Source organism: Thamnophis elegans, chromosome 2 (assembly GCF_009769535.1).
Source record: "Thamnophis elegans isolate rThaEle1 chromosome 2, rThaEle1.pri, whole genome shotgun sequence".
Classification (NCBI taxonomy): Eukaryota; Metazoa; Chordata; class Lepidosauria; order Squamata; family Colubridae; genus Thamnophis; species Thamnophis elegans.
In genome coordinates, this window is record NC_045542.1 from 158,226,088 (window position 1) to 158,253,827 (window position 27,740).

General features: G+C 46.1%; 3 protein-coding genes and 1 long non-coding RNA gene across 4 annotated transcripts in view; all 4 read right to left on the reverse strand.

The window, feature by feature from the left end:
• Positions 1 to 1,781: 1,781 nt before the first annotated feature.
• Positions 1,782 to 27,740, reverse strand: part of LOC116523843 (zinc finger protein 182-like) — a 40,620-nt gene continuing 14,661 nt past the window's right edge. Inside the window, exons 3-5 of the mRNA XM_032238932.1 lie at positions 20,277 to 21,057; positions 3,126 to 3,161; positions 1,782 to 2,873 (exon numbers count right to left, since the gene is read on the reverse strand). Coding sequence (XP_032094823.1) covers positions 1,804 to 2,873; positions 3,126 to 3,161; positions 20,277 to 20,370 — 1,200 coding nt within the window. The 5' untranslated portion in view covers positions 20,371 to 21,057 and the 3' untranslated portion in view covers positions 1,782 to 1,803. The remainder of the gene's footprint in view (positions 2,874 to 3,125; positions 3,162 to 20,276; positions 21,058 to 27,740) is intronic.
• Positions 4,094 to 11,836, reverse strand: LOC116523863. The gene is made up of 2 exons (XR_004257165.1): positions 11,748 to 11,836; positions 4,094 to 4,270 (listed from the first exon to the last, which is right to left on the reverse strand). It is a non-coding gene; the product is annotated as an uncharacterized LOC116523863 (long non-coding RNA).
• Positions 18,070 to 20,009, reverse strand: LOC116503789 (zinc finger protein 33B-like). Its single transcript, XM_032210408.1, has 3 exons — positions 20,003 to 20,009; positions 18,785 to 19,915; positions 18,070 to 18,448 (listed from the first exon to the last, which is right to left on the reverse strand). The coding sequence occupies exons 1-3, from the start codon at positions 20,007 to 20,009 to the stop codon at positions 18,249 to 18,251; spliced, it is 1,338 nt and encodes a 445-aa protein (XP_032066299.1). The 3' UTR covers positions 18,070 to 18,248.
• LOC116523852 (zinc finger and SCAN domain-containing protein 2-like) lies at positions 26,033 to 27,665 on the reverse strand (the record flags this gene model as incomplete). Its single annotated transcript, XM_032238942.1, is given in 2 exon segments — positions 26,033 to 27,146; positions 27,149 to 27,665. Coding segments are annotated over 2 exon segments (1,089 nt in total), but the record flags the coding sequence as incomplete, so codon positions are not given.

Consider the following 27,740-nt stretch of genomic DNA (forward strand, 5'->3'; position numbering starts at 1 on the left):
CAACTATGTATTCTAAGTGTGGTATTGCGTAAAGCAATTCTATATTTTCTTGTTGTCTTGACATTATTCCTCTCTTGATGCAACCTAAGACTACATTGGCTGTTATTGGCAACTGCAGCACAATGCTGGCCAAGAGGTACTTGCCTACTTATCACCCCAGGGATACATTGCCTGCCCTTTTGGAGATCTCCCAGAGGCACACCATTTTCATTGCACCCGCAATTCCATAACACAGTCTACAAAGTGTTAAGGTAGCAAAACAGAACAATTTGTCCATTCCCAGTGACCAAGAAGCAGCCACCTTATTAACACAGACAGCCATGGCAAATGAGAGCTGCTTCCACAAGTTCACTGCATGGCCTACGGATAAATCCCGGTCAAAATAATGGTTGTTTCCATAAAGCAGTCACACAGCCCAAAGATACATGCCCTGTCCTCTTTCCCCACATGAGATTCAGAGATGTTCAAAAGGTATGGAGGAGGCTGTGATGCCTGGTAGGGTGGGAGTAGAGGCCTAAGGACTGCAGGGATATAGTAGAAGTGAAGACCCGGGGGGGGGGGAAGGTCTATGGAACCATGTGGGGAGCCTGTGTCATCTGGTGATTTGTGAGCCACCTTATTGACAAAGGCAAACTTAAGGCCCAGGGTCAGATGCGGGCCACAGGGTGATTAAATCCATGCCGCGGGACTGTTGTTAAAGCAGCGGACTGGTCCGTGGTGCCTCTTCCAGCATTTGCACTGGCAGAGGGTTGCAGGAGGCCATTGCAACTAAAAATGGAGGCTGCGGGGGACGCAGGAGACCCTCCCGAGCTCCGTTTTCATTGGTAGAAGGTTGCAGGAGGCCACTGCAGCTGAAAAAGGAGGTTGGGATCCCATCCCTTGTTGGCATAGCACTCGGGCTTCCACAGGCGCCCCAACACAAGTGATGTTAAGATAGCTATGCCCTCCTGTCCAATTCCACCACAGCCCTCCACCCAGGTCAAACAGAACCATGATGCAGCCCTCGATAAAATCTAGTTTGACACCCTTGCGATAAGGAGTCTTTTGGCCAAAAGGAATATCCAGACTGGCCATTTGAAAGGCGCTCCCATGTGAGTCCCCTGTGTTTCACTAGGTTTGAACTGAAATGAAATAGGGCATTCAGTGTTTTTCATGTGATCTCCGGTGAATCACCATGTTGAAATTCTGACTGAAGCTTTTGCCACAAACAGGACACTCATACGGTTTCTCCCTGTGTGAGTCCTCTGGTGTTTAACCAGACTGGAATTCTTGGTGAAACTTTTCCCACAGTCAGCATATTCAAAAGCATTCTCTCCTGTGTGTAACATCTGGTGATTTGTGAGCTGTAATTTTGAAATGAAACCTTTTCCACAGTCAAGACATTCAAAGGGTTTCTCTCCCGTGTGAGACTTCTGATGTTTCATCAAGCTAGAATTCTGAGTGGAACCTTTGCCACAAATAGGACATTCATACAGTTTCGCTCCTATATGAGTTCTCTGGTGACTCATGAGGTAGAATTTTGTAATGAAACATTCCCCACAATATAGACAGGGATATGATTTCTCTCCTGTTTGAGTCCTCTGTTGTTGTACCTGGCAGAAATTGGAACTGAAACTTGTCCCACATATCGGACACTCCTACGGTTTCTCTCCTGTGTGAGTCCTCTGGTGTATCACTAGGTTGGCATTTTGACTGAAACCTTTCCCACAGTCAGGACATTCAAAGGGTTTCTCTCGTGTGAGACCTTTGGTGTACCACCAGGTGGGAATTGTGACTGAAACTTGTCCCACAAATCGGACACTCCTACAGTTTCTCTCCTGTGTGAGTCTTCTGGTGGATCAACAGGCTGGACTTGTGACTGAAACATTTCCCACAGTCAGGACATTCAAAGGGTTTCTCTCCCGTGTGAGTCCTCTGATGTACCACCAGGTGGGAATTGTGACTGAAACTTTTTCCACAAACAGGACATTCAAAGGGTTTCTCTCCTGTGTGAGTCCTCTGGTGTGTCACCAGGTTGGACCTGCTACTGAAACTTGTCCCACAGTGAGGACATTCAAAAGGTTTCTCTCCTGTGTGAGTCCTCTGGTGTGTCACAAGGTCGGAATTCTGACTGAAACATTTCCCACAGTAAGGACATTTGAAAGGTTTCTCTCCTGTGTGAGTCCTCTGGTGTGTCTTCAGGTGAGAATTCTGACTGAAAGCTTTCCCACAGTCAGGACATTCAAAGGGTTTCTCTCCTGTGTGGGTCCTCTGGTGTATCACTAGGTAGGAATTCTGACTGAAAGCTTTCCCACAGTCAGGACATTCAAAGGGTTTCTCTCCTGTGTGTGTCCTCTGGTGTATCACTAGGTGGGAATTCTTGCTGAAACTTTTCCCACAGTCAGGACATTCAAAGGGTTTCTCTCCTGTGTGAGTCCTCTGGTGTTTCACTAGGTGGGAATTCTGACTGAAACCTTTCCCACAGTCAGGACATTCAAAGGGTTTCTCTCCTGTGTGAGTCCTCTGGTGTATATCTAGGTGGGAATTCTTGCTGAAACCTTTCCCACAGTCAGGACATTCAAAGGGTTTCTCTCCTGTGTGTGTCCTCTGGTGTATCACTAGGTAGGAATTCTGACTGAAACCTTTCCCACAGTCAGGACATTCAAAGGGTTTCTCTCCTGTGTGAGTCCTCTGGTGTATCACTAGGTCGGAATACTGACTGAAAGCTTTCCCACAGTCAGGACATTCAAAGGGTTTCTCTCCTGTGTGAGTCCTCTGGTGTCTCAACAGGGTGGACTTGTGACTGAAACATTTCCCACAGTCAGGACATTCAAAGGGTTTCTCTCCTGTGTGAGTCCTCTGGTGTATCACTAGGTCGGAATTCTGACTGAAACCTTTCCCACAGTCAGGACATTCAAAGGGTTTCTCTCCTGTGTGAGTCCTCTGGTGTATCACTAGGTTGGCATTCCGACTGAAACCTTTCCCACAGTCAGGACATTCAAAAGGTTTCTCTCCTGTGTGAGTCCACTTGTGTGTCACTAGGTCGGAATTCTGACTGAAACCTTTCCCACAGTCAGGGCATTCAAAGGGTTTTTCTCCTGTGTGAAGCCGCTGGTGTATCACTAGGTGGGAATTGCTGCTGAAACTTTTCCCACAGTCAGGACATTCAAAGGGTTTCTCTCCTGTGTGAAGCAATTGGTGTACCACCAAGTGGGAATTGTGACCGAAACCTTTCCCACAAACAGGACATTCAAAGGGTTTCTCTCCGTGTGAGTCCTCTGGTGTATCACCAGGTTGGACTTCTTACTGAAACCTTTCCCACAGTCAGGACATTCAAAGGGTTTCTCTCCTGTGTGAGTCCTCTGGTGTATCACAAGGTTGGCTTTCCAACGGAAACGTTTCCCACAGTCAGGACATTCAAAGGGTTTCTCTCCTGTGTGAGTCCTCTGGTGTATCACTAGGTTGGCATTCCGACTGAAACCTTTCCCACATTCAGGACATTCAAAGGGTTTCTCTCCTGTGTGAGTCCTCTGGTGTATCACTAGGTCGGAATTCTGTCTGAAACCTTTCCCGCAATCAGGACATTCATATAATTTATTTTTGTTTGCATCCTCTAATATTACCAGGCTGGAGTTCAGACTGAAACTTTTCTCACAATCAGAATTCTCCCTGGTGTGTTCTCTAATGTATCACCAAGTTGCCAAGCTCACTTCATTGGGAGTACATGTAGGGCTCCTTCCCTATGTGGGTCCCTCCATGAACCAACCACAAGGAGCAGTTCTGACTAAAGCTTTGGCCACATTAATATTGTTTTTCTCCAATGTGGATCATTTCGTGCACACTCAATTGTGATTTGAAATACGCACTTTGCCCACAATAGCCACATCTGTGGACCTGCAAAAGGGGATCACGTGACCCTAGAACAGGGCAATCGTCATAAATGTGAGTTAGCTGCCAAGGATTCAAATATAGATCACGTGACCATGGGGCTGCAGCAAAAGTCATAAGTGTGAAAAATGGTCATGTCAGGTTTTTCAGTGCCACTGTCACTTTGAATAGTTACTAAATGAACTTTTAAGTCGAGGACTACCTGTAATGTATCCTTGTGTTCTGCATACTCTACTTTTTCCAGTTTGAAATCTCTTCTTGATTACCTGCTGGGGAAGAAGGAGAATTTTGTGGGTTTCTGAAGGAAATGGAAATGTTTTGATTTCTGGCTTCATTGATTTCCCTTTTTAACATTGCTTGTTATTCTCAGTTGTCCGGAGTTCTCTTATGGCATCCTCTTTGCCTGTAAGATTCAAAGAAATTGCTTATAAAATGGTTGCAGAAGATATACATATAAAAAAAGAAAACCATATACATTAAAGATAAAAAGGAAATATTTCACAATGCTAAAATAATCTTAGATTAATTTTGATTTATTTTACACATTGAAGATTACGGAGATCCAAGTTCACATTTGCATTCAACCATGAAATTCTCTTGTTGACTTGGGTCAATACGAATTCTTAGTATAGCAATTATTGGCTAGAATCACTGTAATTAAAATGACTATATATAACAAATAATAGAGTGGGAAGGGACCTTAAAGGTCTTCTAGTCCAACTCTCTGCTCTACCATTTCAGAAGTGGCCGTCAAATCTCGTTTTGAAAGCTTCCAGTGATGGAGCACCCAAAACTTCTGAAGGCAAGCTATTCCATTGGTTGATTGCAGTAATCGTTAGGATTTTCTTTTTGGAGTATATTTTTATTATTTTTACATTTAAAACAATGCAGTACCGCAAAGTCGAAGTGAACATACATTCACATTATATATAACTAGTCTCAACCATTAACTATTAGCCAACTTAATACATTGTCTATCCTTCTGTCCAATCACAATATATACTGGTCTTTTCAACTTGTCCTATACCCATCATAAAATCTGTTCCAGACTTCAAATATTTTGATTCGCCTTTATTTTTAAGTTCAAGAGTGAGCATATCTGCTTCCGCACAGGCCAACACTTTTCTGATTATACCTAGCTCAAATGGCGTATTTTCTTTTTTCCAATATTATGCATAAGTTATGCGCGCCGCAGTTAGTACATGTATAATTAGATAGCAATAGCAGTAGACTTATATACCGCTTCATAGGCCTTTCAGGCCTCTCTAAGCGGTTTACAGAGAGTCAGCATATTGCCCCCAACAATCTGGGTCCTCATTTTACCCACCTCGGAAGGATGGAAGGCTGAGTCAACCCTGAGCCGGTGAGATTTGAACCGCTGACCTGCTGATCTAGCAGGAGCCTGCAGTGCTGCATTTAACCACTGCGCCACCTTGGCTCTGTGTATAAAGTGTATCTTCCTTAAACCCTTCCGCTATTATACCTAGGGAGAAAAATTTCTGGTTTAAACAGAATATGGTATCCCATCATTTGTTCTAACCATGATTGAATAATTTTAGTCAGCAGTTAATACATGTATAATTTGGTGACGTGTGGTGAGGTTTATGGCTGGTGAGGCACTATGTCGGACATAGTGGCGGGGCGGGCAAAAGCCGCTTTCTTTCTATGTCGGAAATAGCGGTGGGGCGGGCAAAAGCCACTTTCTTTCTATGTCCGACATAGAGGCGTCCCACCTCTATGTCGGACATAGCAGCGGGGTGGGCAAAAACTGCTTTCTTTCTTTTGTCCAGAGGCTGCAGCCTGCCTGAGCTGCCCGCCCCTGGGCAAAAGATGGTGCAAGTCCGACAGCAGAGGCGGGGTAAAAGACCCGCCTCTGCTGGTGGGCTGTCCCAACACAGAGAAAGAAAGCTGGCGGGCTGCCCTCCCTGCCTCTCCTACCCACTTCCCTCTCTTCTCAAACAAACTCTCTCTCAAATTTAGAGAGAGTTTGTTTGAGTGAAGAAACAAAACACAAGCACACAAACATACACAAATTATTTACAATTACAAATTACATTAATCTTGAATTACTCCATCTCCCTCCCACCCACATATCTTTTCCAGCTGTTTCACAATCACAGAGGATTTCAACTCTGCTCTTGCCTGCCATCATGAAAATGTAAAAATATAAAAGGAAAAACACAAGGGCTGCTGAGGTCGTGCTGGGTTAGCTGCTGCCAGAGTCCCCAATGGATGACTCTGCTTAACTGTTTAAAAAAGCTTCTAAAAAAACACCCTGTATAGGAGGAGGCAAGAGAACCACATGCCTCATCTACATAAGGAATTTTTTGACTTTTCACCCTTGCTTAATTCTGCTCGAGTGATCATAAAGTCAGACTAAATGAGGCACGTGGTTCTCCCGCCTCCTCCTGTAGAGGGCACTTTTTAAGAGGCCTTTTTAAACCATTAAGCACTAAGCAGAGCATCCACTGTGACTCTGGCAGCAACTACCTCAGCCTTTTCCTTTTACGTTTTTTTTCTTTTCATATCACAGTGGTGAGGCTCTACCTCCTCTGTCTCCTCTGACTGCACGTCACTGGCCTAGTGTCAGTCCAAGGACCAGGGGTTGGGGATCCCTGATTAAGCTGTGGTTTATCCTTCAAAGCACTTGGGAGAAAAAGGATCACTGCCCTCCTCTTTAAAAAAGACCATCCATACACCAGGCTGAATAAGTTCTAAGTGCTCCAAACTACATTATATTAAAATGTTTTAGAAAACTTTAGAGAAAGGGAAAGCGAAAGTGCAGACTCAGAGAAATTCCTGTGCTTTAAATAGACATGAAATTTGGAGAAAAACTGAAAATGGAACAGAGAAGGTTGCAATGGAATAACTAGGATGGTTATCTCATACAATATAAACAGAACTTTCCGAAGACATTTTATTCCAAAAACTGAAGCTTCTTTGGAGCTCAACCAACCTGCCTCTTGTGCACACAGTCTTTCTTTCCCAAAATGCTCTGCAGGCAGGTATTAGAGCTCCCAGGTCTGTCCCTTGACCTAACATCTCTTTATCTTTCTATATCCCTTCTGATCCTATCCCCTTCTCTGCCTCAGGCTTGCCCCACAAAAGCCTCTCCTGTCCCATCCCCTTCTCTACCTCAGGCTTCTCCTACAAAAGCCTCTCCTGTCCTGTTCCCTCTCTGGCTCAGGCTTGCCCCACAAAAGCCTCTCCTGGTCCTGTTCCCTTCTCTTGCCTCAGGCTTGTCCTACAAAAAGCCTCTCCTGTCCTGTTCCCTTCTCTGGCTCAGGCTTGCCCCACAAAAGCCTCTCCTGTCCTGTTCCCTTCTCGCCTCAGGCTTCTCCTACAAAAGCCTCTCCTTCCTGTGCCCTTCGTCTGCTCAGGCTGGCCCCACAAAAAGCCCTCTCCTGTCGTTCCTCCTTCTCTGCCTCAGGCTTGCCCCACAAAAGCCTCTCCTGTCCTGTTCCCTTCTCTGCCTCAGGCTTGTCCTACAAAGCCTCTCCTGTCCGGTTCCCTTCTCTGGCTCAGGCTTGTCTACAAAAGCCTCTCCTGTCCTGTTCCCTTCTCTGCCTCAGCTTGCCCCACAAAAGCCTCTCCTGGTCCTGTTCCTTCTCTGCCTCAGGCTTGTCCTACAAAGCCTCTCCTGTCCTGTTCCCTTCTCTGGCTCAGGCACACCCCACAGAAGACTCTACTGCCCTATCCACTTCTCTCCCTCAGGCTACCCCCCAAAAGTCTCTCCTGGTCCCATCCCCTTCTCTCCTCAGGCTTGCCCCACAAAACCCTCTCCTGTCTCATCCCCTTCTCTGCCTCAGGCTTGCCCCACAGAGCCTCTACTGTCCCATCCCTTCTCTCCCTCAGGCTTGCCCCCACAGAAGTCTCCTCTACTGTCCCATCCCCTTCTCTGCCTCAGGATTGCCCCACAGAAGCCTCTACTGTCCCATCCCCTTCTCTCCCTCAGGCTTGCCCCACAAAAGCCTCTCCTGTCCTATCCCCTTCTCTCCCTCAGGCTTGCCCCACAAAAAGCCTCTCCTGTCCTATCCCCTTCACCTCCTTCAGGCTTGCCCACAAAAGCCTCTCCTGTCCTATCCCCTTCTCTCCCTCAGCCTTGCCCCACAAAAGCCTCTCCTGTCCCATCCCCTTCTCTCCCTCAGGCTTGCCCACAGAATCCCTCCGGTCCCATCCCCTTCTCTCCCTCAGGCTTACCCCACAAAAGCCTCTCCTGTCCTGTCCCCTTCTCTCCCTCAGGCTTGCCCCACAGAATTCTCTCTGTCCCATTTCCTTCCCTGCCTCAGGCACTCCCAACAGAAGCCTCTCCTGTCCCATCCCCTTCCTCTCCCTCAGGCTTGCCCCATAAAAGCTTCTCCTGTCCTATCCCCTTCTCTCCCTCAGGCTTTGCCCCACAGAAGCCTCTCCTGTCCATCCCCTTCTCTCCCTCAGGCTTGCCCCAAAGAATCCCCTCCTGTCCCATCCCCTTCTTTGCCTCAGGCTTGCCCCACAGAATCCTCTCCTGTCCTGTCCCCTTCTCTCCCTCAGGCTTACCCAGAAAAGCCTCTCCTGTCCCATCCCCTTCTCTGCCTCAGGCTTGCCCCACCGAATCCTCTCCTGTCCCATCCCCTTCTCTCCCTCAGGCTTGCCCAACGAAGCCTTTCCTGTCCCATCCCCTTCTCTTCCTCAGGCTTGCCCCACAAAAGCCTCTCCCCGTCCCATCCCCTTCTCTCCCTCAGGCTTACCCCACAAAAGTCTCTCCTGTCCCATCCCCTTCTCTCCCTCAGGCTTGCCCCACAAAAGCCTCTCCTGTCCTATCCCCTTCTCTCCCTCAGCCTTGCCCCACAAAAGCCTCTCCTGTCCCATCCCCTTCTCTCCTCAGGCTTGCCCCACAGAATCCTCTCCTGTCCCATCCCCTTCTCTCCCTCAGGCTTACCCCACAAAAGCCTCTCCTGTCCCATCCCCTTCTCTCCCTCAGGCTTGCCCCACAAAACCCTCTCCTGTCCATCCCCTTCTCTGCCTCAGGCTTGCCCCACAGAAGCCTCTACTGTCCCATCCCCTTCTCTCCCTCAGGCTTGCCCCACAGAAGTCTCTACTGTCCCATCCCCTTCTCTGCCTCAGGCTTGCCCCACAAAAGCCTCTCCTGTCCTATCCCCTTCTGTCCCTCAGGCTTGCCCCACAAAAGCCTCTCCTGTCCTATCCCCTTCACTCCTTCAGGCTTGCCCCACAAAAGCCTCTCCTGTCCTATCCCCTTCTCTCCCTCAGCCTTGCCCCACAAAAGCCTCTCCTGTCCCATCCCCTTCTCTCCCTCAGGCTTGCCCCACAGAATCCTCTCCTGTCCCATCCCCTTCTCTCCCTCAGGCTTACCCCACAAAAGCCTCTCCTGTCCTGTCCCCTTCTCTCCCTCAGGCTTGCCCCACAGAATTCTCTCCTGTCCCATTTCCTTCCCTGCCTCAGGCACTCCCAACAGAAGCCTCTCCTGTCCCATCCCCTTCTCTCCCTCAGGCTTGCCCCATAAAAGCTTCTCCTGTCCTATCCCCGTCTCTCCCTCAGGCTTTGCCCCACAGAAGCCTCTCCTGTCCCATCCCCTTCTCTCCCTCAGGCTTGCCTCACAAAAGCCTCTCCTGTCCTATCCCCTTTTCCTCCCTCAGGCTTGCCCCACAGAATCCCCTCCTGTCCCATCCCCTTCTTTGCCTCAGGCTTGCCCCACAGAATCCTCTCCTGTCCTGTCCCCTTCTCTCCCTCAGGCTTACCCCAGAAAAGCCTCTCCTGTCCCATCCCCTTCTCTGCCTCAGGCTTGCCCCACAGAATCCTCTCCTGTCCCATCCCCTTCTCTCCCTCAGGCTTGCCCCACAGAATTCTCTCCTGTCCCATTTCCTTCCCTGCCTCAGGCACTCCCAACAGAAGCCTCACCTGTCCCATCCCCTTCTCTCCCTCAGGCTTGCCCCATAAAAGCTTCTCCTGTCCTATCCCCTTCTCTCCCTCAGGCTTTGCCCCACAGAAGCCTCTCCTGTCCCATCCCCTTCTCTCCCTCAGGCTTGCCCCAAAGAATCCCCCTCCTGTCCTGTCCCCTTCTCTCCCTCAGGCTTACCCCAGAAAAGCCTCTCCTGTCCCATCCCCTTCTCTGCCTCAGGCTTGCCCCACCGAATCCTCTCCTGTCCCATCCCCTTCTCTCCCTCAGGCTTGCCCAACGGAAGCCTTTCCTGTCCCATCCCCTTCTCTTCCTCAGGCACTCCCAACAGAAGCCTCACCTGTCCCATCCCCTTCTCTCCCTCAGGCTTGCCCCATAAAAGCTTCTCCTGTCCTATCCCCTTCTCTCCCTCAGGCTTTGCCCCACAGAAGCCTCTCCTGTCCCATCCCCTTCTCTCCCTCAGGCTTGCCCCAAAGAATCCCCTCCTGTCCCATCCCCTTCTTTGCCTCAGGCTTGCCCCACAGAATCCTCTCCTGTCCTGTCCCCTTCTCTCCCTCAGGCTTACCCCAGAAAAGCCTCTCCTGTCCCATCCCCTTCTCTGCCTCAGGCTTGCCCCACCGAATCCTCTCCTGTCCCATCCCCTTCTCTCCCTCAGGCTTGCCCCAAAGAATCCCCTCCTGTCCCATCCCCTTCTCTGCCTCAGGCTTGCCCCACCGAATCCTCTCCTGTCCCATCCCCTTCTCTCCCTCAGGCTTGCCCAACGGAAGCCTTTCCTGTCCCATCCCCTTCTCTTCCTCAGGCTTGCCCACAAAAGCCTCTCCCGTCCCATCCCCTTCTCTCCCTCAGGCTTACCCCACAAAAGTCTCTCCTGTCCCATCCCCTTCTCTCCCTCAGGCTTGCCCCACAAAAGCCTCTGCCGTCCAGTCCCTTCTCTGCCTCAGGCTTGTCCCACAGAAGCTCCTCCTATCCTCTCTATTCCCTTCACTCCCTCTGCCTTTCCCCAGGCCTCTTTGTCCATTTCCCCCTTAAGCCTCTTTTCCTACCCTCTCAGCCCTTTTCTCCCTAGCTTCCTCCTATCCTTATCTTCCCGCCTTTTTCCCTCAAGGAACTCCTCTTTCCGCCCTCCCCCTCCTTTCCCCCTCCACTTCCTTTCCCCCTTCACCCCTCCTTTCCCCCTCCCCCCTCCTCTTCCAACCAAAAAAACCCACCTCCTTCTATTCCCTTCTCTCCCCCCCCCCTCACACACACATATCACAGAAGCCTCTTGATCATTTTGCAAAGCTGTTTGTAAAGAACAGTGTAGAACTTTTTCTTCAGGGTAGATTATACAGCCCATAAAGGACTAAAATTAAATCGAAAACCTTTGCAGACAGGGCTATTCCCTCCCATGGTAAGAGAGAAAACGGGGATGCAGCTGTCACCAGGAAGGGAATCTGGGCAGGTGAGAGGCAGATTCAGGTGATGCGTCTCAAAGCAAGCCCACCTTTAGATGCCACTGGGCTCCTCGTAGCAGGGTTCACGCCCTGGGAGTGAGCATCTGAGCCCAGATGCTCTTCCACCCCTCCAGACCCCGGAAGGCAGATCCTCCCAGCAGCCACAGGGGAAGGTGGGAACGGGGGTGGCCAACCTTCTCCAACACCAGGCGGCCTCCCCCGGGAGCAGAGCTGCACCAAAATATGGGGCTGCAGGGAAGGAGGGGGTGGAATGGAGGGAGGATTTTAAGGGGGGGGGGTGTGAAAGAGAGCCGTTCGCAGAAGCAGCAACCGAGGAGGAGGAGGAGGAGGAGGAGAAGCGGCGGCGCAGCAGTTCCCACGGAGCAGAAAACCTTGCAAGGAAAGGCGGGAGACTGGGAAGGGGAGGGGGCGCAACTGGGGAAACCCCACCTCGCTCTCCTTCCCTCCCCCAAGGAATCCCCCCTCCCCTTCCCGCACCTGGAGATCCCCCTCCTCCTCCTTTCCCCTCCCCCACTCGCAGCGTCCTTGCCCACCTGGCAGCCCTTGAGCACCTCTCCCCGAGCGGGGATCCCCGCAGCACTTGGCGTAAGAGACATCTGGAGATCAGAGAGGGGAAGGAAACTGGGTTTCCCCTTTTCCTGCCTCCACTCTGGGCGCAAAAGTCTCTGCCTTTAACCCCTTCACTGAAGAGCTGCAGGGAGGGGACGACGGGGACGCGGCCGAGCGATGCCAAAGTTCCCCCAACCGGGAACCGCAAAAAACCGTCACCCCCTCAAGGGGAGGCCAAAAGACCCAAAATAAAGATCCAGGTTAAAAAAAAAAGATGTGCTAATCTGGATCTCTAAATGGAAATTAGGAATTCATAGCTATTGAAGATGAGGAAAGAAAGAGCTGCAGAGGTCATTGGACTACAACACCCACCATCCTTCACCCTTAGATGCTGTGATTTGCTGAATACAATATCTAACCTTATGCACTGTGTCAAGAGGAATCTGGTAGGGTTAGTCACTTTTCACTCATCCGGTTTTGGGCTCTCCTACACTGGAGCTTGTTAGGTTGGCATTGTAATATAGAGCTTTGTTGTGGTGTCCCATGTCTCCTGTGCCTAATTCCATTTTAAACTTGGGGAACATGTATTCTGTTGATGCAAACGGGGTGTAGAAGATATCACCCACCCTCTCCTAGAAAAATGAAATCTAGGAAATATTAAAAAGGCAGAATATGATACCTCCCTGGATGAGAAAAGGAGAAACATTCTATTGGAAAGCAGCCCCCACCTTTGTTAATAGCCCCAGAAAGACAAAAGACATCTCATCTGCAACACAAACTATCTTCAGCTGCAGGGTGATGGGATTAGCCCTCCTCATTCAGATCCAAACAAGGACAAAGTCTTTAAGCAATAATAGGAATTTCCCAAAGCCCCTTCGTTACCACCACACAGCAAGACTCAACCCTGTTTTTCGGCCTCCTATCAAGAGATGGCAGCGTTTGTAACTGGAAAGCCAACAGTACAATTGCGGCCTCAGTGCTGAGTTTAAAGGAGTTAAAACCATCGAGAACTTCATGGCTAGAAAGGATGGGAGCAGGCGAGAAGCCCAGAGGAACTTCCTCTTCTGAAACAGTCACGGGGTGGATTTCAATTTTTTAAAAAACTAAAGGCTCTGTGGGCGTGGCTAGATGGGGGCACTCACGCACACAGTCGTAGGCCCTCCCACCTAGCCACGCCCACAGAACCGGCGAATATCTCTGTTTTCTCAGCTGGAAGGCTGGCAAAAGAGCCTCGTTTTCCCGCTGCCGCAGCTGCTTCTCTCTCAGCGCCGAACAATCCATGCCCCCCCCCCATACACATACACACAGAAAGCAGGTAGACCACACCCTCCCCATCTAGCTGCTTTGTGTGGCACCGTCCCGGTGCGTGCGTGGCCCTCAATCATGCGCCAAAGCACAGCAAAGGCTCGCTTAGGGAGCAAAAGAGCCTGGAAATGGCCTGAAAAACTGATGGAAGCGTTTGGGATTATGAGCGCCAAGAAATGAATTCTTTTGTGAGCCTGAGCTCTTCCCAAGAAGCTTCCATAGGGAGCACAGCCACTTCTTAAAAGATTCCTCGCCATGGTTTGGAAACTGCTGGTTGGCTGGAGAAGGCTGAAGGAGATGTGGATTCTACAGATTTGGAGTGAACAGATTAGATGTGTGATGAACGGACTTTGAAGGGAAGTTGGTTGTCGCTGGGAATGGACTTGCCATATCCAACTGGAAAATTATTTGGACTGGACTCTTTGGGGAAAATGGATCGACAACAGGGGTTTATGATTTTGAGGAATAAATTACAATACTTGTTTTATTGTTCTCAATGAAAATATTAAGAAAAAGTTTTATTGTAAGAATCAAACAAAGATATTTCATCCCGGACAGATCAGAGACAATGATTTGGTAAATAAAAGCCATTCTGGACCTTATACAAATTAAAACAAAACTAGATTGTTAATGCTTTGATGTTTTAACTTTGCTGGTCGGTTCACTTGTTTGCTACTTTTTAAATTTTGGGCTTGCTTTACAAGGAGAGAAAACTAATATTGTTCCAATATATTTATTAATACTCAACTGGGGGGGATAAATTATATGTAAATCTGTTTTTGTCTTCTTGAGCCACATTTTCCCTTCTATTTAAATGTTGTGTCTCTCCTTGTTTTGTTTTTAAAAATTTCTTTGTTTCGGGAGTTTGTAATTTAAATTAATTTTCTGAATATTTTTTTGCCAAAAAAAGTTTTTTTCTTTTTCTTTTTTAACATACATATAATCTAAAGTATACTATTACATATTAACAAACATTGAAAAAAAAAATCAGTGATATAGCGATTTATCTTGCAATCAAGCCCATCAATTTTATTTGCTCTTCTGCTTTCCATACACCATATTATAGTCTATTTCATCTTCAACCCTTTCTCTCCTCCCTATCTCCTTTCTTCCCTTGATCTCTCTCTTCTCTTCTTCCCCTTGCTCTCTTCCTCTGCCCTCTTTCACACCTTCCTTCTCTCCTTCCTCCCTTCTGCTTCCTCTCTCCTGTCTCCTCTCTCTCGCTTTCCCTCTCTTTTTCTCCCTTCCAGTCTCTATTTGCATGGTGTATTTCAGTGTTTCAGCAAACCCCATTCAATATCAATGGGATTAATAATTATATTCAAAAAAACTATTTTCCTTATTACTAATTTTACATACCTTCTCCTTTTAAAGGTCTACTTATATACAAGTTCAATTGATTCCCCCCCCCCCCAAGCCTCTTTTTTGGCCGAAGTGTGAGAGGGATTCAGGTTTCCAGTTATCCCCATAATACTATTACATAGTTATATATCAGTAAGCACCAATATTTTTAGGTCTCGTGTTGTAATTTTAAATATATTTTGTTAGACTTATTTCCAAATTCCCCCTCCATTCTTTTTCTATCCCTGGTAACTTTTCCAACTGATATTTTTCTAATCCAGTATAATCATTTCACATTCCATCTAAAAAACAATCCAAAACAAACAAAAACGGCAAAAAAATGGCTCCAAAAACAGCCTGGAAATGGCCTGAAAAACTGATGGAAGCGTTTGGGATTATGAGCGCACAAAAATGATCCCTTTGTGAGCCTGAGCTCTTCCCAAGAAGCTTCCATAGGGAGCACAGTCACTTCTCAAGAGATTCCTCGCCATGGTTTGGAAACATGCTGGTTGGTTGGAGAAGACTGAAGGAATTGTGGATTCTACAGATTTGGAGTGAACAGATTAGATGTGTGATGAACCAGACTTTGAAGTTAAGTTAGTTGTCGCTGGGCAATGGACTTGCCATATCCAACTGGAAAACTATTTGGACTGGACTCTTTGGGAAAATGGATCGACAACAGAGGTTATGATTTGAGGAATAAAACACAATATTCGTTTTATTGTTCTCAGCCAAAATATTAAAAAAAAAGTTTTATTTGTAAGAATCAAACAAAGATAATTCATCCGGACAGATCACAGACAATGATTATGGTAAATAAAAGCCATTATGGACTTTATACAAATTAAATGCAAAACTAAATTGTTAATGCTATTTTAATTTTGCTGTTTATTCACCTGTTAACCATTTTGCCTCTCTGTGTAGTAGATTGATGAAAGTCAAATATTTTGTAAATATAGAACTTTATAAATTTTGGGCCTGTTTCACAAGGGGAGGTACTAATATTGCTCCGACATATGCATGAATACTCAAGTGGAGGAGATAGTATATGTAAATCTGTTTTTCCACATTTTTTTTTGCTTTCTTTTTAAATGTTGTGTCTATTTCTTGCTTTGTTTTTAAAGCTTTGTGGTTTTTTTTTTTTTGGAGTTTTATTTATATTAATTTTCTGAATAATTTTTTCCCCCCAAAAAATCCGCAAGGAAGTCATGTGGCTGCTCTTTACCTATCTTCTAAACTGCCTCCAAATTCATGGAAACATTGCATTATAGGCTTGGAAGGGACCTCGGAGGTCTTCTGGTCCACCTGCTCTTCACTATTGGGTGACTGGAATGGAGTGATAGACACTAAGAGAGATAAGAAGATTTCCCGCCTAAATACCAAGATGCGAGCAAAGTTACCCAAATCTTTCTTTGACATTATGGATGATTTTGAATTGAGCGATATTTGGCGAGAAAGAAACGCAGAGGAATATGACTTCACTTTCTTCTCGGACAGGCATCAATCCCAGTCCACTCTTGAAAACATCCAGTGACCCACAAAACCGGGAGGCAAACTATTCCACTGATTAATTTGCTCTGACAAAATACATATACATATCTTCTAGGTGGGCCTCATTTTAAATAGCTTCCCCCCATTACTTATCCCACCATCTGGTGCCCTAGAGAATAAGTCAACTGCTCTTCTTTGTGTCAGATACATAGTACTTGAAGACAGCTATCTTGTCCTCTTGATTGCTCTTCTGTGCATATTTTCCAGTATCTCAACATTTTATATCATGGTGACCAGCACTCAACTATGTATTCTAAGTGCGATATTGCGTAAAGCTTTTTCACTGTGTGGCATAGTTTTAGTATTGCTTGCATTTTTTAATACGCTGTGAAATTTCCCATCGTGCCTCTTACAAGTTACAGGAACCATTACATGTGCCTACTAGATCTCTCACACACAGGGTGAAAAGGTCAGCTGCTTCTCACGATCTGCACACTCGAATGACATACAACCTGTGGATGCGTTTGGCAGAACAGGCAAACGTATCCAATTTTTGCCTAAGCGAAGCTGTGGACCTGAACATGTTATTAGGGAATTGTTTAATACCAGTTTGCACGCCTCTTTCTGTTATTTAAAAGACACCCAGCTAGCAATGTTTAAAAAAAGAGAGGAAGTTAATTACAGTGACTCTATAGTGTGGGGCCCTGTCACAAGACGGCTCCCAGCTGATGCCATGTCTCTCACCACACCCTTTGTAGCTAGTGGACCCAACGTTACATGTGCACACATTCAAATTGTACTGCTTCTCTCACACAATCCTGTATGCCCACGGGAATCTTTCCTGCCAACTGTTCCACCTATGAGAACATTTCCTACAACTGGGCTCACGTTCTGCTTCCTGCTGGTTGGTTTTTCACATGTGGTCAGAAAACTTTTAATTACATATCTGCTAATCTATCAGATACACGTTGCTGCCTGAGTCGTCTCACTGCGGTTCTACCAACCAAACAGGACCTCACTCCACGACCACGGAGGTTGGTAGTCCTTGATGAAACATGTGACAGCTCAATTAATCTTTTTAACGAGGCTGAATATCTTTCCCTTGCTATCTCTATAGTTGGTGTTCCGGCTTTAGCAATGCATAACCACAGGACAGCCCATCGCATTGCCTGTTCCCTTGCAAAAACTATAACATCACATCTGCAGCCATAGCTGCGTTGAATATGGAACAGGCAGAGATCAGACATGCTGTCTTAGACAATCGTGCTGCCATTGATTTTCTGTTACTGGTACATCATCTAGGCTGTGAATCTGTCAAAAACATGTGTTGTTTTAACCTGTCAGACACCTCTCAATTGGTTAAGCATCAAATCAGTTCCTTAAAGGAGTTGGCTTCCCAGATTCGAGAAGACGTCCTGCCGGCCTGGTGGGATGGTCTGTGGTCCTGGCTACCAGATGGCTCCTGGTTAAGAAGCATTTTTTCCTCCATTATATGTATTATAGTAGTGCTTGTGTCACTTTGCTGCTGCATTCAATGCCTACCCTCCCTTTTTCAGCTATTCAAAGGCCTTTTTTCCTCAGCTAGGAAGAACGTGCTTATCCACGAAACTAAGTCCCTTCTGGACGCTGAGAACGACCATGAGTTGGACAACAATTTGTTTGTAAAGGTGTTTGCTATAACCAGTGATGATGAAGAATCTGCATTTTGATATGTTTGCTTTCCTCCTTCTCATTTTAAAACAAAAATGAGGAGATGTTGAGATCCATTACCACTTCTGTGTATAGGGCGGCTAAGGCTGTCTGGAAAACACAGGCCCAGAGATGGATGCTAACAAAACATTCTTGTTAGCAATACGTAAGTCTTCCTATTAATTAGCGCGCCTTTCTGTACCAGCATCTATCTAGCAGTTAGCATTTCAAAGGCAGGAATGCGAGCTGCTCACTTTCCTCCACTCCCCCCTCCCTATTCCTTATCTCTCTTCTCCTGCCAGGGACGAAGCAGCCTCCCTTTTCACTCACCTCTCCTCTTTTGCCCAGAGACGAAGCTTTTTGCCACGCAGCATTATTATTATTGGATTATTTAATCATGTGCCTGTTGATGTAATTTGTATACACCTTTCCTTTGTTTGGGACTAATAAAAAAGCCTCCCGGGCATTGCTCGGGGCCAGAGCTTATCACAAGAAGGATTTGTCCGGTGTCTTTCTTCTCATTCGGCTACAAGCATAAGCGGCCCATCAGAAGCGTGAAAAAGCAGCAGACAAGGATATGATTTCTCTCCTGTGTGAGTCCTCAAGTCTTGTACCTGGCAGAAATTGGAACTGAAACTTGTCCCACAAATCGGACACTCCTATAGTTTCTCTCCTGTGTGAGTCCTCTGGTGTATCAACAGGCTGGACTTGTGACTGAAACATTTCCCACAGACAGGACATTCAAAGGGTTTCTCTCCCGTGTGAGTCCTCTGGTGTGTCACCAGGTTGGACCTGTTACTGAAACTTTTCCCACAGTCACGACATTCAAAAGGTTTCTCTCCTGTGTGAGTCCTCTGATGTACCACCAGGTCGGAATTGTGACTGAAACTTTTCCCCACACTCAGGACATTCAAAGGGTTTCTCTCCTGTGTGAGTCCTCTGGTGTATCACTAGGTTGGCATTCCGACTGAAACTTTTCCCACAGTCAGGACATTCAAAGGGTTTCTCTCCTGTGTGAGTCATTTGGTGTACCACCAGGTGGGAATTATAACTGAAACTTTTCCACAAAAAGGACATTCAAAAGGTTTCTCTCCTGTGTGAGTCCTCTGGTGTGTCAATAAGCTGAACTTGTGACTGAAACCTTTTCCACAGCCAGGACATTCAAAGTGTTTTTCTCCTGTGTGAGTCCTCTGATGTACCACCAGGTCGGAATTGTGACTGAAACTTTTCCCACAGTCAGGACATTCAAAGAGTTTCTCTTCCGTGTGAGTCCTCTGGTGTACCACCAGGTGGGAATTGTGACTGAAACTTTTTCCACAAACAGGACATTCAAAGGGTTTCTCTCCCGTGTGAGTCCTCTGGTGTATCAACAAGCTGGACTTGTGACTGAAACATTTCCCACAGTGAGGACATTCAAAAGGTTTCTCTCCTGTGTGAGTCCTCTGGTGTGTCACTAGGTCGGAATTCTGACTGAAACTTTTCCCACAGTCAGGACATTCGAAAGGTTTCTCTCCTGTGTGAGTCCTCTGGTGTGTCTTCAGTTGAGAATTCTGACTGAAAGCTTTCCCACAGTCAGGACATTCAAAGGGTTTCTCTCCTGTGTGAGTCCTCTGGTGTATCACTAGGTGGGAATTCTGACTGAAACCTTTCCCACAGTCCAGGACATTCAAAGGTTTCTCTCCTGTGTGAGTCCTCTGGTGTCTCAACAGGGTGGACTTGTGACTGAAACCTTTCCCACAGTCAGGACATTCAAAGGGTTTCTCTCCTGTGTGAGTCCTCTGGTGTCTCAACAGGTGGGACTTCTGACTGAAACACTTCCCACAGTCAGGACATTCAAAGGGTTTTTCTCCTGTGTGAGTCCTCTGGTGTATCACTAGGTCGGAATTCTGACTGAAACCTTTCCCACATTCAGGACATTCAAAGGGTTTTTCTCCTGTGTGTGTCCTCTGGTGTATCACTAGATTGGCATTCCGACTAAATCCTTTCCCACAGTCAGGACATTCAAAGGGTTTCTCTCCTGTGTGAGTCCTCTGGTGTATCACTAGGTCGGAATTCTGACTGAAAACCTTTCCCACAGTCAGGACATTCAAAGGTTTCTCTCCTGTGTGAAGCCGCTGGTGTACCACCAAGTGGGAATTGTGACCGAAACTTTTCCCACAAACAGGACATTCAAAGGGTTTCTCTCCTGTGTGAGTCCTCTGGTGTCTCAACAGGTGGGACTTCTGACTGAAACCTTTCCCACAGGCAGGACATTCAAAGGGTTTGTCTCCTGTGTGAGTCCTCTGGTGTATCACTAGCTGGGAATTGCTGCTGACCTTTTCCCACACTCAGGACATTCAAAAGGTTTCTCTCCTGTGTGAAGCAATTGGTGTACCACCAAGTGGGAATTGTGACCGAAACTTTTCCCACAAACAGGACATTCAAAGGGTTTCTCTCTTTTGTGAGTCCTCTGGTGTATCACCAGTTGGACTTCTTACTGAAACCTTTCCCACAGTCAGGACATTCAAAGGGTTTCTCTCCTGTGTGAGTCCCTCTGGTGTATTACTAGGCTGAATTCTGACTGAAACCTTTCTCACACTCAGGACATTCAAAGGGTTTCTCTCCTGTGTGAGTCCTCTGGTGTGTCACCAGGTTGGAATTGTTGCTGAAACTTTTCCCACAAACAGGGCATTCAAAGGGTTTCTCTCCTGTGTGAGTCCTCTGGTGTATCACTAGGTCGGAATTCTGACTGAAACCTTTCCCGCAATCTGGACATTCATATGATTTCTTTTTTGTGTGCATCCTCTAATATATTACCAGGCTGGTGTTTCAGATTGAAACTTTTCTCACAATCAGGATTCTCCCTGGTGTGTTCTCTAATGTATCACCAAGTTGCCAAGCTCACTTCATTGGGAGCACATGTAGGGCTCCTCCCCTATGTGGGTCCTTCCATGACCAACCACAAGGAGGAGTTCTGACTAAAGCTTGGCCACATTAATATTGTTTTTTTTCCAATGTGGATCATTTCTTGAACACTCAGTTATGATTTGAAATACACATTTTGCTCACAATAGCCACATCTGTGAACCTGAAAAAGGGGATCACGTGACCCTAGAATAGGGCAAACATCATAAATGTGAGATAGGTGCCAGGAATTTAAATATAGATCACGTGACCATGGGGCTGCAGCAATAGTCGTAAGTGTGAAAAATGGTCTTAAGTCAGGTTTTTCAGTGCCACTGTCACTTCGAATAGTTACTAAATGAAGTGTTGTAAGTCAAGGACTGCCTGTAATGTATCCTTGTGTTCTGCATACTCTAATTTTCCAGTTCAAAATATCTTCTTGATTACCTGCTGGGGAAGAAGGAGAATTTTGTGGGTTTCTGAAGGAAACGGAAATGTTTTGATTTCGGGCTTGATTGATTTTCCTTTTTAACGTTCCTTGTTATTCTCAGTTGTCCGGAGTTCTCTTATTGGCATCCGCTTTGCCTGTAAGATTCAAAGAAATTGTTTATAAATGGTTGCAGAAAATGTAAAAAAGAAAACTATATACATTAAAGGTAAAAAGGAATATTCCACAATGCTAAAATAATCTTAGATTAATTCTGATTTATTTCACACATTGAAGATTACGGAGATCCAAGTTCACATTTGCATTCTACCATGAAATTCTCTTGTTGACTTGGCCAATACAAATTTTAGAATAGCATTATTGGCTAGAATTGCTGTAATTAAGATGAATACAATTTATAATAGAATCATAGAGTGGAAGGGAGCTTAAAGGTCTTCTAGTCCAACCCTCTACCATTTCAGAAGTGGCCGTCAAATCTCTTTTGAAAGCTTACAGTGATGGAGCACCCACATTTTTCCCAATATTGTACTTAAGTTATGTGAGACGCAGTTAATACATGTATAATTCAGTGACGTGCAGTGAGGTTATGGCTGGTGAGGCACTATGTCAGACATTGTGGCCAGGCCGGGGGGGGGGGGGCAAAAGCCGCTTTCTTCTATTTCCGACATAGAGGCGGGACGCCTCTATATCGGACATAGTGGTGGGGCAGGCAAAATCGCTTTCTTTCTTTTGCCCAGAGTCTGCTGCCCGCCTGTAGGCAAACGAAAGAAAGTGCCAGCCCGCCAGCAGAGGCAGGCAAAACACCCGCCTGCTGGCGGGCTTCCTTGAAACAGAGAAAGAAAGCTGGCGGCCTGCCCTCCCTGCCGCTCCTTCCCCTTTCCCTCTCCTCTCAAACAAACTCTCTCTCAAATTGAGAGTTTGTTTGAGTGAAGAAACAACACATGCACACACAAACACGCACACATAAATTATTTACAATTTACATTAATTTTGAATTCCTCCCCCTCCCTCCATATACCTTTTCCAGCTGTTTCACAATTGAAGAGGATTTCAACTCTGCTCTTGTCTGCCATGATGAAAATGTAAAAATATAAAGGAAAAAGGCAAGAGCTGCTGCGGTCAGGCTGGGTTAGCTGCTGCCAGATTCCCCAATGGATGACTCTGCTTAACTGTTCAAAAAAGCCTCTAAAAAAAACGTGTTGGGGGGAGATGCCATCTGTAGAACATCATATAAAATTTTTCTTTATACGACGTAGCCAATGTTAGTTTCCGATTAAGTATCCAAAGTTTTTCCCACTTAGCCAATTCCACATTATAATCAATTTTTTCACCCAGGCGACCATAGTTTCTTAGACATGTTCCTCCTCCAGCTTATGTTCCAACAAAAATCTATATAAATTTGATCAACCTGTTTTCTGGCTGTATCAAAGGTTTATCTAATAATGTGTAATTTTTGGAAATATCTTCCTTCTTTCTATCCTGTGCAAACCTTGATTGTATCTGTAAATAAGACCACCATTCTCCTTGGAATTTTCTTTTTAGTTATAGGTTGCATCTCTCTTTGTTTAGTTTCCATCCATCGTTTCTTTTGGTACTTTGGAGAATAATGGTCCTCTCTTTGTCTTCATGGGAGCCCCTCAAATATTGGAACACTGTTGCATGTCTCCGCTAGTCCTTCTCATTAGACTAGACATGCCCATTCCTATACCATTCTTTCTACATTTTAACCCTCCAGCACCCTAATTACCAAAAATACATTTTCTGTTTTAGACTTTACAAATAATTGTAAGTGATATTCCATTTGGACAATGGCAGATGGAGATCTCTGAGTTTAATTACAAGGGATGAAACCAAGGATTACATATAAATTATTCCAAGATGCAGAGGAAAAGAAGAGGTCTGCCATTCTCAGCATCCAGAAGCTGCTGGGGAGGAGAGGGCATACAGGGCTGTTTAAAACAGTTGTGAAGCAGTAGCATCTAGCGATAACTTTGCAGTTACTTTGTGCTGAGTTTTCAAGCCTGCATTAAAACACATCTCATGCCAAGAACTATGTCACTTGCTGTTTTTCTGGTGCGGGAGGCTTGGAACATGACTGTAAGGTCAGTGTTCCATCCTTTCCCCCTCCTTGTCTCCAGCTGTTTGCCTACCTGTTCCTTGCAGGACATAAGAAGGCAGGGGAGTATCATGGGAAATGCTGAGGGAACAGTGATGGAAGCCACTGCCGGAGTGGGGTGGACCTGTCCCTAGTGGCAGTCCTTCCAGCGCAGGACGATGGGGCTTCCCAGTTAGATATATGCCCCAAGGAGTGTGAAGCCCTCGGACATCTACAGCTGGCCCACGTTACATCAGTCCAGGATGCAGGACAAGAGATGGGACCCACCGGAGAATGGTGATGGAGTTCATTGGCAGCTGGTGGTTTGGGACCCTGCTAGTGACATCGAATCTGTCTGACAGCTATTTAACACGGTTGCGGGAGAGGGTCCCTGTCTGAAGGTGATGATGATGGGCGGTGGGGGTGGCAGTCAAACAATGGTGCTGCTTTGGGATCGGTTTGGTGAGGGCCATTTCTGCAACGTTGGTCCTGGCAGCATGGGTAGTTGAAGACACCAATGGATGCCCACTCAGCAGGGCAGCCCACCTCTGGCATGGCAGTGACCAGTGCCTAGGTGAGCTCATCAGATCCCATTGAGTCCAGGGTGGCTTCTGGGCAGAGGTGGGATTCGAGCCAGTTCGGATCCGTTCGGAGGCAAGCTAGTTGTTAAAATTCTGCCCGGGTTCAGTGAATCGGCTAATCCCACCATTGGCTGGTCCCAGCCGCATACATTTTGGGCCTGAAAAACAGCTAAGAACACCCCAAAAAACCCTCTGAGAAAGAGCCTGAAAAATGGCCCAGAAATGGCAAAACAATGGTCCAAACAACAGCCCTGAAAACGTCTAAAAATGGCCACAAACGGCCCAAAAAACCTCCCAGAAAACAGCCTGGAAAAAGCCTAGAAAACGGCCAAAAAGGTCTCAAAATACAGCCCACAAAATGGCTATGAACAGCCACAAAACAGCAAAAAAAAATATCCCCAAATATCACCTTAAATACAATCTGACAACAGTCTGAAATGGCCCAAAAAATGGGCTGGTAAATGGCCTAGAAATTGTCCAAATATTGCCCAAAAAGTAGCCCCCCCAAATGGCCAAAGCCGCCTATAAATGGCCTGGAAATGACCCCAAAACACTCTAGAAACTGCCTAAAAACAATCCCAAAACCGGTCAAAAATTGCCCACAAACATCCCATAATACAGTCCAAATTACTGCCTGAACACAGCCCAGAAAATGCCCCAAAAGGGCCTGAAAAATCGCCAAAAACAGCCAAAAGAAAGCCCCCAAACAGCCCGTAAATGGCCTGAAAAATGGGCCAAAATACACCCCAGGAACTGCCTAAAAAACACCCCCAAAACAAACAAAAACAGCACAAAAATGGAGCCTGGAAATGGCCTGAAAAACTGATGGAAGCGTTTGGGATTATGAGCACACAAAAATGAATCCCTTTGTGAGCCTGAGCTCTTCCCAAGAAGCTTCCATAGGGAGCACAGCCAATTCTTAAAGATTCCTCACCATGGTTTGGAAACTGCTGGTTGGTTGGGGAAGGCTAAAGGAGATTCTACAGATTTGGCATGAACAGATTCCATGTGTGAGGAACGAGACTTTGAGGTTGGTTGTCGCTGGGAAATGGACTTTCCATATCCAACTGGAAAACTATTTGGACTGGTCTGTGGTGAAAATGGATCGACAACAGAGCTTTATGATTTTGAGGAATAAAACACAATACTTGTTTTATTGTTCTCAATGAAAATATTAAGAGAAAGTTTTATTCGTAAGAATCAAACAAAGATATTTCATCCCGGACAGATAACAGACAATGATTATGGTAAATAAAAAGCCATTCTGGACTTTATACAAATTAAATGCAAAACTAAATTGTTAATGGAATTTTAACTTTGCTGATTATTCACCTTTTAACCACTTTGCCTCTCTGTGTAGTAGATTGATAAAAGTCAAATTGTTTGTAAATAGAGGTAGAACTTTATAAATTTTGGCCTGCTTCACAAGGGGAAGTACTAATATTGCTCCAACAACATACGTATGAATGCTCAAGTGGAGGGGATAGTATATGTAAATCTGTTTTTGCACATTTTTTTGCTTTCTTTTAAAACGTTGTGTCTATTCTTGCTTTGCTTTTAAAGCTTTGTGGGGTTTTTTGGAGTTTATTTATATTAATTTTATGAATATTTTTCCCCCAAAAAATGCCACAAGAAGCAAGTTCATGTGGCTGCTCTTACCTATCTTCTAAACTGCCTCTAAATTCATGGAAAAATTGCATTATAGGCTTGGAAGGGACCTAGGAGGTCTTCTGGTGCAACCTGCTCTTCAAGGCAGGACACTTCCCTCTCAAACGGTCATCCAGTCTACTCTTGAAACCTCCAGTGACCCACAAAACCGGGAGGCAAACTATTCCACTGATTAATTGCTGTGACAAAAAAAAAATCTTCTACGTTGGGCCTCACTTTAAATAGCTTCCCCCAATTACTTATCCCACCATCTGGTGCCCTAGAGAATAAGCCAATCTGCTCTTCTTTGGGTCAGATGCATAAGTCCTTGAAAACAGCTATCTTGTCCCTCTTGGTTGCTCTTCTGTGCACATTTTCCAGTGTCTCAACGTTTTTATGACCAGCACTCAACTATGTATTCTAAGTGCGATATTGCGGTAAAGCATTTCTATATTTTCTTGTTGTCTTGACATTATTCCTCTCTTGATGCAACCTAGGACTACATTGGCTGTTATTGGCAACTGCAGCACAATGCTGGCCAAGAGGTACTTGTCCACTCATCATGCACCCCAGGGATACATGGCCTGCCCTTTTGGAGATCTCCCAGAGGCAGACACCATTTTCATTGCACCCACAATTCCTTAACACAGTCTACAAAGTGTTAAGGTAGCAAAAGAGAAGAATTTGTCCCATTCCCAGTGACCAAGAAGCAGGCACCATATTGACACAGGCAGCCATGGCAAAACGACAGCTGCTTCCACAAGTTCACTGCATGGCCTACGGATGAATCCGGTCAAAATAATGGTTGTTTCCATAAAGCAGTCACACAGCCCAGAGATACATGCCCTGTCCTCTTTCCCCACATGAGATTCAGAGATCTTCAAAAGGTATGGAGGAGGCTGTGATGCCTGGTAGGGTGGGAGTCAGGCCTAAGGATTGCAGGGATCCAGTAGAAGTGAAGACCCGGGGGGGGGGGGGGGAAGGTCTATGGAACCATGTAGGGAGCCTATGTGTGTATTATCTGGTGATTTGTGAGCTGTAATTTTGTAATGAAACCTTTTCCACAGTCAAGACATTCAAAGGGTTTCTCTCCGGTGTGAGACTGCTGATGTTTCCTCAAGCTAGAATTCTGAGTGGAACCTTTGCCACAAACAGGACATTCATACGGTTTCGCTCCTATATGAGTTCTCTGGTGACTCATGAAGTAGAATTTTGTAACGAACATTCCCCACAATATGGACAAGGATATATTTCTCTCTTCTCTCCAGAGTCCTCTGGTGTTGTACCCGGCAGAAATTGGAACTGAAACTTGTCCCACAAATCGGAGACTCCTACGGTTTCTCTCCTGTGTGAGTCCTCTGGTGTATCAACAGGCTGGACTTGTGACTGAAACATTTCCCACAGTCAGGACATTCAAAGGGTTTCTCTCCCGTGTGAGTCCTCTGGTGTACCACCAGGTGGGAATTGTGACTGAAAGTTTTCCCACAAACAGGACATTCAAAGGGTTTCTCTCCTGTGTGAGTCCTCTGGTGTGTCACCAGGTTGGACCTGTTACTGAAACCTTTCCCACAGTCAGGACATTCAAAAGGTTTCTCTCCTGTGTGAGTCCTCTGATGTACCACCAGGTCGGAATTGTGACTGAAACTTTTCCCACAAACCGGACACTCGTACGGTTTCTCTCCTGTGTGAGTCCTCTGGTGTATCAACAAGCTGGACTTGTGACTGAAACATTTCCCACAGTGATGACATTTGAAAGGTTTCTCTCCTGTGTGAGTCCTCTTGTGTGTTTTCAGGTGAGAATTCTGACTGAAAACTTTCCCACAGTCAGGACATTCAAAGGCTTTCTCTCCTGTGTGAGTCCTCTGGTGTGTCTTCAGGTGAGAATTCTGACTGAAACCTTCGCACAGTCAGGACATTCAAAGGGTTTCTCTCCTGTGTGAGTCCTCTGGTGTATCACTAGGTCGGAATTCTGACTGAAACCTTTCCCACAATCAGGACATTCAAAGGGTTTCTCTCCTGTGTGAGTCCTCTGGTGTATCACTAGGTCGGAATTCTGATTGAAACCTTTCTCACAGTCAGGACAGTCAAAGGGTTTTTCTCCTGTGTGAGTCCTCTGGTGTATCACTAGGTGGGATTTGGTGCTGAAACTTTTCCCACAGTCAGGACATTCAAAGGGTTTCTCTCCTGTGTGAGTCCTCTGGTGTATCACCAGGTTGGACCTCTTACTGAAACCTTTCCCACAGTGAGGACATTCAAAGGGTTTCTCTCCTGTGTGAGTCCTCTGGTGTATCACCAGGTTGGACCTCTTACTGAAACCTTTCCCACAGTGAGGACATTCAAAGGGTTTCTCTCCTGTGTGAGTCCTCTGGTGTATCACCAGGTTGGACCTCTTACTGAAACCTTTCCCACAGTCGGGACATTCAAAGGGTTCTCTCCTGTATGAGTCCTTTGGTGTTTCACTAGGTGGGAATTCTGACTGAAAACTTTCCCATAGTCA

Coding starts and splice junctions, on each gene's coding strand:
- LOC116503789 (XM_032210408.1), bottom strand. Junction 18,449..18,784: donor CAATTCCGACCTGGTGGTAC/ATCAGAGGACTC, acceptor ACCTGGTGGTAC/ATCAGAGGACTCACACAGGA.